This window comes from Corapipo altera, unplaced genomic scaffold (genome assembly GCF_003945725.1).
Source record: "Corapipo altera isolate COAL_440 unplaced genomic scaffold, ASM394572v1 52b, whole genome shotgun sequence".
NCBI classification, from domain to species: domain Eukaryota; kingdom Metazoa; phylum Chordata; class Aves; order Passeriformes; family Pipridae; genus Corapipo; species Corapipo altera.
Genome location: NW_020884922.1, coordinates 2,544,002 through 2,555,492, shown reverse-complemented (window position 1 = coordinate 2,555,492; position 11,491 = coordinate 2,544,002). Strand labels below are relative to the sequence as shown.

The following is an 11,491-nucleotide window of genomic DNA, read 5'->3' as shown; positions in this document are numbered from 1 at the left end:
GTGCCCCGCCTGGCTCGCCCGGGTGCCGCGGCCGCCCCCGGTCCCCGCGCGGCGCAGGCCGGGCCGGGCCGGGCTGTCCCTGGCGGAGGGGCCGCCGAGCCCCGCGGGAGCACCGGGGAGGCCTCAGACGGTGCCTCCCGCCGCTATTCGTCTCTGGAAGTGACAGCGGAAGCAGCTGTCGGTGTCCAGTTTTAGGACTTGAAACTCGGCTCGGGCTCTGGTTACTTACAGGGAGGTGACCCGGTGTGAGACACTGCCGTGCTGCGGGTTCCAGCCGCGGTGCCCGCGCTGCTGCTGCTGCTGTGACTTGGCAGCAAAAAATCCTGTTACGGTTTGGTATCAGATTTTTTTTTCCATGTGTTGGGTGTCCTACGTGCTCACGCGTTCTTTATTTGGAGGCAGCCGGCCGGTCTGCTGGACTCTGTGAGGGTGTGCCTCATAAGGAAAACAACACTTAACCTGCGTTGAGCAATTGAAATACTTATTTAGCTTTGTTGATGAGCTCGCTATTCTTTTAAACGAGCTTTGGGGTTATTTTTGTAACTTTTTTAGAGTAATGATAATTTAAATCTTAATTTTCTTTGTGTTTCAGGTACACTCTCTGTCAGCTGTATTAATGTAACTTTCAGTATTTAAACTCTTGGATTTTTCATCTCGGGCATAGTATGGTGGTTGATACTTTTGAGCAGATGTTTTTGGTCATATTTTCTTGTCTGTGACTTAATTAAAACCAGCAGTTGCCAAGTACATACAAAAGCTCGGTGTGGTTGGTTGTTGCAATGTACTGCTTATCAAGGCACTAAAATACAAAGTAATATGCAAACACTTTGTGAAAAGAATTATTTTTTGTTACATCTGCTTGTTTTCTGTTGGGACCCTCCTGACTTCTGTAGGATTGCTTTAATGCCGGTAAAATAGAAGCGAAATAAAACCTACAGTTCCTTCCAGTGTATGCAAAGCTATTGGCAATATTGCATTTTTTTCCCCTATTTTAAAATTTTAAATGGGAATCCAGTGTTCTCGTTGAGCCATGCTGTATATAAACAGTGTGAGGCCCTGGCTGGGGTTTCCTGGAGTAGCTGTGGCATACAGTGAAACACAGACTGATATTTTTAGTCTTATTAGCAGGCAATGCTGTATCTTATGAAAACTGTTGAATGCCACGTGTATTTCTATGTGCTTTTTAATGGAATTTGTGCTATGTTCAGTTTTGTTAGCCATATGGACTTCTAAATTCTCTTTTAGAGAAACTGAAGGGGAGCGAACCCTGCAGACGTACTGTAGTGCTTCTGCAGAGGGTTACGTGGTGGTGTTTGATACAGTGAAAGAAGTGGCCTGTGGCCCGAGAGGTGCCTCTCAATCCACAGGAGCTGTTCTGGGTCTCAGGACTGTGTTTTTGCTGTTAGGCACTGTGATGTTACCTGTCCAGAAATTCTCACAGTACCAGTGAATTTTCACGTGTTGGTGTTTCATGTAGACTTCATTTTCATAATGGTTTTATGGGCTTTTCACACATATTTACTGGAGGTCAGTCACTGTTTGGATAGGCCTTTCTCTCACAGCCGGAGGCCGCCTGCCCTGGTGGGAAGGACCACATGACGGGCCTGGTGTAGCTGCAGAGTGGACAGTGCCACGACTGCCAAACTTGGAGCAAGTGCCCAGGTCATGTGGAGGGGCAGTGACCAAGCAGCCATCCTCCTGGGAACACTAGACTTTGCTAGTTGTCCTGAGAACAATGGACTTCACTGGCTGTGCTGTGCTTGGGCAGTCAGCGTTGTGCTTCTGAGAGAGCTGCACAACTGGATCGTGCCTGGACTGTGAGGGACTCAGAGAAAGACAGCAGCAGAAATTGGGCTGCTGGGTTACATAACCACACTCTGAACTGTGCTCTGTTGGTGTGCCCAAATCCTGCCTGGTGTCTGCTCTGGGGGTGGGGCACAGGCTGAATTGGGTGTCTCTGGTGGGCTGGGTGCAGGTGGAGCATTGCTATTGGAGCATTGCATATGTGATGTCTTGATGCTCCCTGAAATGTGACTCTTGCATCTCATTTCTTCTTCTGGTGGACACTGTAGTGGCATATGGCAATAACATTTGCTTTCTTTATGCTCCTGTGTTATGTAGAGTAATGGCTTCTGATGGGAGCGATTTCATTTCTTTTCAAGAAATGCATATGCGTGTAACGTTGGCTGAAAATAAAAAAGATGGCCACCTGTAAAAATATCTTTCAATAAAGAGGGGTGACCTGTTGTTCTTGGTGTTCCCAACTTCAAAGCAGCTCACAAGCACCTACACCAAAAGGCACTAATACACCTCAGGTAATACTTCAATTTGCCTTTCTTGAAACTTGTTTCAAGTTCCAGAAATAAAGGCTGAGTCGGAAACTTTGAGGAAAAAAAGAAAATAACAACAAACCCCCAGAATTTTTCTGTCCCTTTGGAAATAGAGAATAAGTTTCTATTAACTGCAAAGGAAACTTTTAATTATTCTGACAATTGAAAACACTTTTCAAAAGAGACCTTGAATCTTTGTAGAGGAAGAAACCTTAGAATGGCCTAATAATTCTGGTGTGTATTTGAAAAGGGACACTAAACCCATAGTCTTTACATAGTGAAGAACAGATGTCTGTTGTCTTTGGGTTATGGGAGTTGTAGGCCTTGTGGACAGAGTGCATGACTGCATTGTGCTCATCATTACAGCTGCTGAGTCAGATAGCAGCAGTAGTTTCTCATGTTTGTAGACTAAATGTCTTCTTTTTGTTTGTAGATATGGCTCGTGGACAGCAGAAGATTCAGTCGCAGCAGAAAAATGCCAAAAAGCAAGCTGAGCAAAAAAAGAAACAAGGACATGATCAGAAGGCTGCAGCCAAGGCTGCCTTGATATATACCTGCACTGTCTGTAGGGTAAGAGGAACTGAAGTCAAAATAGTATTGTAGGGAGGTCTGTCTTTCAGCCTAGAGCAGAATTTTTAGAAGATTGTGTAGTGGAAACTAAAATACTTAAAGCGGTTGTCGAGCTTGTAGCTATAAGAAGCATTTGCATCTGTTATGTGACTTGCTTACAGATTCAGCTGTACTGATAATTGAGATAGGAGAAAATCAGAGGGCATGTACAGGTCCGGTTTGGGTAGTTATTTTGCCGTTTGTGTTGCAGTGGTCTGCATGTGCTGTTAGTGTGAGATACAAAGTTTGAAAAGTGTGAGATTGCTTCCTGTTCAATCTCCAAAAGGAAACATACTTTTTTGTGATGGAATTGGCTCATCTTAGAATCAGCTGTTACTGATGTTGATGCAGAGAGGAAAAGCGGTGGTGCCAAAAGCTTTAGTGTAAGTTTGATACACAGTAACTTTTGCCAGAATAACTTACTTGACAAGAGAACAGAAATACAGGCCCTAATCAGATTGTACGTTTCCTTCTGGCTGGTTTTCCTGAATGTGCTCAGTTTGGAGCTGAAGGATAAACTTGCCGTTTTCATTTAAATGGTCAGTCCCAGAATAGATTTGTCACTTTAAATGTCTTGGATAAGATTCCAGATTAAGGGTTGCTCCCTTAAGTATTTGTTGTGAAATCAGGCTGCAGCATCCATCACTTTGGGCAGTGGATGTCTGCAGCTGTGTTGTAGCAAAGGTCTGAGATAGCTGGTGCCAAGTAGGGAATCAGTTCATGCCATATAACTTCTTGGCCTATTGATAAGCAAAAGAAATAGCTTTCATAAAGATTTGATTCTGAAAAGGATAAACATTTAAGGTGTTGAAAAAGAAGATAATAAGGAGGTTTTCCACCAAAGCAACATATGAAGTGTAAGATATGCAGGGAGATACCTAGCAAGAATAGCACCATTGATGGACGTGCCAAAACTGTGTGATAGTAGTGCTTAAAAGCACCTCTGAAAATAGGAGGTTAAATACTCTATCCTACCCTGCAGCTAAGTTAGTGGTGCTTCTGTCACCAGAGCAGTGTCATTGAGGAGACAGTTTGCTTCAGGGAAAAGAAAATAAAACATAGTGGGGAATAGGTTTTGTAGCATTCTTTAACACTTATACTGTGCATAAAGTTTAATGTCTCTCTTTAATCAGACTCAAATGCCGGATCCCAAGACCTTCAAACAGCACTTTGAAAGCAAGCATCCTAAGACTCCACTTCCTCCAGAATTGGCTGATGTTCAGGCGTAAAGTTGTCTACAGGTCGTTACCTTAATTTTTAATTTGATTATCTGAGAAAGCTGTATTATGAATCAGGTTTTTTACCACCAACAACTGGGACTTAAAACTTGCTTAATTTCTTTTAATATAAAAATTACTGTAGGTTAAAGTTAGACCCCCGAACTGTTAAAAGGAGAAGCAAGAAGCAAGCTAGTACTTACGTGGGTGAAATGGCTGTGGCATTTCAGTGTGCACAGAGGTTGTTTTAAAAGGGATTAATGTTATTTCAAATCTTCATTCTTAGTGTTGTAGGAATACTTCATTATTTAGTTCTTGCTTTGAAATGTTAGTTTTGCTTTGAACAAAATACATAAATACAATCTGTCACTACAAAACATGTAAAGGAGACAGTAATTTAGGATATTTCCAACAATTGAGCCTTTTTGTTCTTGATATACAGGTGAATGCGGATTTTTCTGCATTCAAATACAAAACTTAACTGTAGAAGTAGCCAGTTGTTAGGCTGTAACTGAAAGTGGTTATAATAAAAGGCTGAAATGAGGTAAAAAGCAGTATTGTGGTATTTCATTCACACAGAGATAAGCAGCATTGTGTAACGGTTCAGCTTAACTGAGTTGTTCTTGTTTTTTATAGGTGAAGTCATGACACCTATTGACTCTTCTACTGTCAGACCTTACATAACAAACCTGCAGCTGCTTTTCTAAAACTGTTGATCAGCAAAAATGAAGGGGCTACAGAAACATTCATATTTTTATGCTGTTCCCTCCTGGGCTTCTTGAAAAGACAATTCTGTGTAAATGTACAGTTGTGCCCTATTTGGAAATCCTGAAAAATCAGTCCATACTTGTTATAAAAATTTTTTTACAATTGTAATTATATTGATGTTCATATTGTGTAAAATAACTCACTTAATAAAGTAGTACTTTGATTTTACAATATCACAGATTAACTCCTTGTAGAAATTCTGTTTCAACTTTCTGCATTATCTGCCTTATAAAATAATAAAAAAGACAAAAGTGGAATTTTCCCCATCCTGCCAAAACATGAGCAGTATCATTCCACTGAAAGTAATGTACATTACAGTAAATTAAAATGGAAAGGGAAGCTGCTCATATTTACTGTCCAGTGTGCTGCCTGCTTGAGCCCAGCCACTAGTGGTCAAGCTGACGGCTCAAGGCACAGCACTTGCCCAAGCAGCTGCATGAGAATCATGAGACTTCCTCCTGCATTTTTGTCCTGGGTATTGGAACCTAAATACTGCAAGCCATTTCAAATAGGATTCCTTTACTGTGAGGGATCATGTTCCTTTAAGTCATGCACTGGAGAGACTCTGGTTATGCTTTTATCCTTTCTGTTTAGGTAGATGACTGAGGAAGCTGAGGGGTGGCAGGTTTGAATGCTTCTGGGTATGCTGACTTGAAAAATGCTTACAAATACTAGGTTAAAGCAAATCTGCTCTTAGTTGAAAAATGGGTTTGAAAATATTTTTAATGATATTTTGAGCAGTCAACCACACATGTTCCCCCTCAAATCTGTCTGGTTATTTCTCTCTTCAAGAAATACGTAAAATAGCCAGCCATTAATAACCTTCCTTCACAGCCAGCTTAAAATAAGAGTGTTGGAAAAGAGCCAGAGTAACTAAAATAATATGGCTACTTAAAGAAATCAGATGTGATTAAAGTTGCATTGATAAGAAAAAGCTGGATAATAACTCTGGCCAAGAACATTTGAGCAGATAAACATAATTATCTTTAAACTGTTCTGGGCTGAGTTCTAATCCCAGATGTACAGCACAGAAGTGGAAAAACATCCAAACATACAAATTTCCATCTTTGACATTTTGAGGGGGCTTATTTAAGAGCTTTAGTTTTGACTCTGCAGTGAGAAGCAATAGTAGAATTGCTGGGATTTGCGAGTTTACAATAGGTGTAAAAATTCTGGCAGTCCAACTAACCCTTGCTATGCAGCAGGACTGTACATCTGGCCTTCAAATGGCTTCCTAAAATCTAGGACCATAGTCTCAAAGACTCATTCACTTAAAAGAATGCACTTGGTATTTTATTATATAAAGTCAAAGCCTTTGTCTTCGTCCACTCATTCGCTCTTTATTGAACTACTTCTGTGAGACTAGCTTCCTGTCCTCTTTGCTGTGACAGTATCTCTGTAAATACTTACTTTGGCATAAAGTTACTCTGTATTATAGTCACTCTGGGATAACCTGTATACCACTTAACTTTTATAGATAATGTTATTCTCCTCAGCGTAATCCACTACTGCACTTGTACACCTGACATGAGAATGTAACGCTTGATTTATTTTTCTTTAATGTTATCAATACATATATCCCGACAAACTGGCTCCACAAGGCAAGAAATCTGCTCTTGACCTTTGTGCTGTATGGGGGAGAGGTACTGCAATGTTCTGATGCTGTAGTTTGTCTAAGAATACGCTGAGTGCAAATGGATAAAGATGTTTCTTGCGCTGATTGGTATTTGATAATCTGGTTTTACTTTGAAAAATGTTTGGGGATGTATCCCTATAGCTTGGTCCTGAGGTGAAGTATATGTTCTATTCCTTCAATTCAGATTGTGTAGCATTAAATAAAAAGACTTTGTTTCATAAACAATCTCTCTTAATGAGCACTGAAGAGTTGGAAAGCTGCATCGGTAGTGGGATGATTAACTTCAGTTAGAACTGTGTTTTCAAAACTCCATGATGCTCAAGTTGAAAATACCTTCTGAAACGATGGGGTTTCTATTATTGGAAGGAAAGGATGATGCTTGGTTCAATAAGATCCCTAGCTACAATAGCTGTAATCTCAATTACAGAACTAAATGAAAGCTATGACTGAAATGTTGTAAAGGCTGTACCAAATGTGGGAATAGTCCTCATTTAGAATTATCTGCAATACTCCTTATACCTAAAAGGTCAGAGGAAGGACTAGTTCTCCATCATCTCTTCCTGATCTGGAGGTAACACACCCTGGTACCTGGCTAAAGACACAGTTGTGTGTTGTAATGTGTCTGATTAAAGAGAATTAAAAATGTAAAATGTCATATTTCCTGCCTGCTTTTAAAATCAAGTATTGCTGCACCTAGAAAATTAATTTCCTGGCTGTGGACAGCCATGGAACTTGAAGCTGTCTAACTGCAAGAAAGAAAAAAGGCATGGAAAGCTTCCTGTGTTCCCTTGAGAAAGATTCATCTTTGTGCAGGGTCAGCATTCAGGTAAAGGGCTTTTATGTTGTCAGTATGGACATCAGCTGTCATGGATACTTGTGGAACAACTTTAAAGAGTGATTTTGGATTTTCAGAAGCCCACATCTTCTGGGAATCTCTTTAAGCAGCATCTGAAATCACATTTTAAGCGACACTTAAAATGTTCTGAAAAAATGTCTCACTTTAGATCTCAGAGTAAAAGAACTTGTGATTATGGTGAAGCTGTCTTGGGGACTATTGAATAATCAAGAACAGTTTAGCAATTTTGTTAATCAGACTTACTTAGGCTTGTTTCTTTACATCTGCTTTACACTATCGGAGGGCTTCTGGTTTGTTGCTATCAAAAAGCTGTGTGAAAGATCTGAAATAAAAGTTGAAGACAGTTGCTGCATAGCCTTAGGGAAATAGTTGGTTTTATACAGTGCTCTTGAAACATCCCTGGAGACTATCCCTTTTAGTTATTTGCTGAAAACACTTCAGCTCAAGTAAGTAAAGCTAATGACCACAGGCTGTTTGCAAACCACATAGTAATGAAGGAATTTGTAGCATTTCTGTAAACTATATTGAACAGTTTTCCCATCTTGATAAGAAGAACTATTAGGTGGAATGTCTTTTATCATCAAAAAATGATAGGCTTGAGGTCTGTTTTGTTTCCTATTTTCATAGAAACAAGTTGGGAATTACCTGGCTTTACTAGAAGCCTAGTCTTCCAGGGTCTGACCGGTAAACTAAATTAGTCCTACAGAATCCACAAACAAACTAAAGGTCAGCTTGTGTTTCTGTCTACCCAGTCATCTGCTGTGTGTAATTTGGGGGCCTTTGATTTACCTATTTAGAACCTTACAGGTTTTGCAGTGGACTTTGAATTCAGCTCCAAAACTCATGTTTGCACTGGTATTCAGTTTGTGATTTTACATATTCTGTAGCATCATCAGCGATGTTGCTCTAGTTCAGACAGTGGGAGGGTATGAAGTGCTGTCTGTGGAATTTTACTGTCCATTTTTTAAATTATTTTGAAATCTTTTAATACATTGTCTGTTGTGTTACAGTTTTTATATAGATATGGCACAATAGACTCACAACTCTCGAGTTGTGTTATCTTGGTAGCTTTAAAAAAAAAGTGGATTAGGTTGCATGTATGTTTTATAATTCTCTTACGTAGCTTTTAGCATTGGGGTTCCTGGGAAAGGAGGAATCTATTGTTGTCCCAACATGGTTATCTAACAGAAATCTGTTCTGTCTGTGTCTCAGTTTTTTCAGGAAATATGGCACAGCTTTCCTTTGAAAAATACTGTCCATTAAATATATAAATTCAAGATCCATGCAGCACTTTGATGGCATGGCAAATGTACATGTGTGTTCCTTCTTTGTAGCTGTTACAAAATTACAGTGTGCAAAATTTACTGAATGCAGGAGGTCTTTCAGAGGAGTATGGATTAACAGAAATCTCAGTGAGTTATCTAGACCATCTCCTTGCTCAGAAATTGGATCAAATCTACCAAGACTAACGAGCAAGTGTTTCTGTAACTCTTAAAAGCTTCCAGTGAAAAGGATCACATGACCTTGTAAGCAGCATGCTTAACTGCACAACTGGAGAGTTACCACAGCAAGAGTTTATCCTGCAGGTTAAGTCAATTGCTTACTGTTCTCATTGGCAATAGATGTGATGAATAGTGCCTTCATTTGAACATTGCTATTGTGTTCTCCTTCTAGTCTTCAAAATAAACCCAGTTAATTGAATCACTCTTCATAGGTCACATCATCTAACTCTAGCAATTGCTGGTGCTCTGGATCCTCTCCAGTCTGTGCTCTTAAATTGTATGGTCCAAAATGTGACCCAAAGTGCTGGTTGAGGCTAGTGCAGAGTAGCTGGGACAACTGACCTCTGGCACTTGCATTCTGTTAACATACACTGGAATTATATTAGCCTTTTTGCACCAACATCCTAGATGCATTTTGGTACCACTAATAATCTCCACTGTGTCCCTCTATTTAGTGTCCACTTAGCTGTCTCTAATGGATCTCAGACCAAACTGTTTACAGTTCATCCAAGTGTGGTAACAGGGGGGAGTCTTCCAGATGCCCTCTTTTACTCTTTAGTCTGTGTTGTTCATGAACACACTGATGGGATAGATCCCAGGCAAAGCCTTGCGGGACCCTGCTTGAGTAACTTCACAGGTTCCCAGTAAGCCTTTGGGAACTGCTTTTTGAGAGCACTTTATACTGCTGTGATTCTCCTTGTGGTCAGTATGGATTGGAGCTCTGTATTTCACCTGTGAGGACTTCACAAACTGACAAAGTCCTTTACAACAACAGGGAGATTTGGGATCTTGTATGCCTGTGGGCACCAGGGTGGTTTTCACAAAGAAGGAGATGGATGGTAGTGGGGTGTGGCATACTTTATTCCTGACAAATCCTTGTTGTCTGACTGTTGCTGGGTTACTTTTCATTATGCGTTTACTAAGAGATTTTTATAAAAATTATTCTAGCCTTTTTTCCAGATTTATGTTGACTGACAGAGTCCCTTTGTTTTTAAATTCCTTGTGCTTGTCCCACTACTTTCTTGGGCTCTTTTCTATGCTCTATGAGTTCTCAGAGAGCAGCAGTCATGATCCATAGTGACATGGCTGATTGCTGGAGCATCCTAGGGTAAGAGTAATTAGTTGTTACCTTCCAACTTGAATTCCATCAAAGTCCTCTGCCTATTTTAGCTTACTCTTTTAACTTCTTAACATTTAGTTAACTTTTGACTGAAGTAAAAAATGCTGTTTATTACTTATTTGTGAATCTTATCTTCCATTTTTTTTCCCTTAGTCATCAGGTTATGGACCTATACTTAACTTTATCTTCCATAGATATTTATAGGCTTTGTATCTGCCTTTTAGAACGTCAGCTGTGTTTTTAGACTCTGCTATTGAAGGTGTTACTGTGTTGACTTTTGAGCCATCTAAAACCCAGTCAGTCAGGATCCACACCCTTACACCTGCAACCATGGAGGCCCACTCTTTGAAAATCCTTTTTTTTTTTTTTTTACACAGTTTGCCCACTGTGAAGCTGTCAGAAGCTTTATGTACTCCATCCTGCACGTTTGGGATCAGTTCAAGGTCCCAAACGTGCCAGAGCATCTCATTAAAGTTTGAGCTCTGATGAGTATTTACTTACCTGCATGCTGGCAGTGAGAAGGACCAGGCTGGCCTGATAAATCTCCTGAATGTGCCATAGCTGTTATGCTGTATATAAAACTGCATAGCACTAATTAGTCAAAATGGTTGAGTGACTTTTCTCCAGACACCACTCTGGCCATTTCTTCCTCTGGTTTTCAAGACTATCCCTATACTTTAATCATTGCTGCCTGTCTGTTCCATATGGATGCCAATGCAATCCAACCCCTCACAAGAGTATATTGTGTCTGTCTTCTTTACCCTTAGTTTACTGATAACAGTGTAGTGCCCAAGCTGCCTTTGTGTCTTGTTCGGTGCTTTGCAAAATGAAAGTATGCTTGGAAAACAAATGCATATTAATTGTCAGGATACTCACAGGCCATCAGGATAGGCCTTAATTTTTAACTTCTTATTCCTGATGTGCCTTCAAATTCCAGTAGCCGTTACCTGCTGATAATTTTAACTCTTTTGGTGCACGTTTCTTTAGCTGTAAATGCTCACTGCATATTTTGCAAAAATATGCTTGCTTTATTTTGAATATTTGTGGATCCTTTGAAGAGTGAAAACTAAGTATTTCCAACCAAAGGAATAATTGAAGAATGATGTCTTCTGAAAAAAAACCCACAAAAAGTCTAAAAGGTTTGAATATGTCCTGCTGGTATTCAGAATTATTTTTATGGTCATTACTCACTTTCTGTTACAATAATGCTTAATGCAGTTGCATGTGCTGTTCTTGAAGACACAACTCAGATTTCATGTGGCAGTGGGCTGTGTGCAGTATGAGAACTGACCAGGACAGTCTCTGTGCAATGAAGCTGCTTTACTTTCCACACAGAAACAGAGGGGAAAATAATTTTCATTTGTGGCTAGATTTCACTTGCTGCATGTTGTATTTAGAAAGCAAGTTTAAATTCATTGTTATTTTAGAAAAAAATTAACCCTGGGATAGATTT

The 11,491-nt window shown here is 40.0% G+C and overlaps 1 protein-coding gene across 2 annotated transcripts in view; it reads left to right on the top strand.

The window, feature by feature from the left end:
• The window catches only part of ZNF706 (zinc finger protein 706), an 8,348-nt gene extending 586 nt beyond the window's left edge, over positions 1-7,762 (top strand). The window contains exons 2-4 of one of the 2 annotated variants that reach the window (XM_027656959.1): positions 2,764-2,900; positions 4,073-4,180; positions 5,925-7,762. In XM_027656959.1, the coding sequence (XP_027512760.1) occupies positions 2,766-2,900; positions 4,073-4,168 (231 nt within the window). In that variant the 5' untranslated portion in view covers positions 2,764-2,765 and the 3' untranslated portion in view covers positions 4,169-4,180; positions 5,925-7,762. Of the gene's footprint in view, positions 1-2,763; positions 2,901-4,072; positions 4,181-4,792; positions 5,109-5,924 lie in introns of those variants that run through there. The other variant, XM_027656958.1, reaches the window with a different exon arrangement.
• Positions 7,763-11,491: the final 3,729 nt, after the last annotated feature.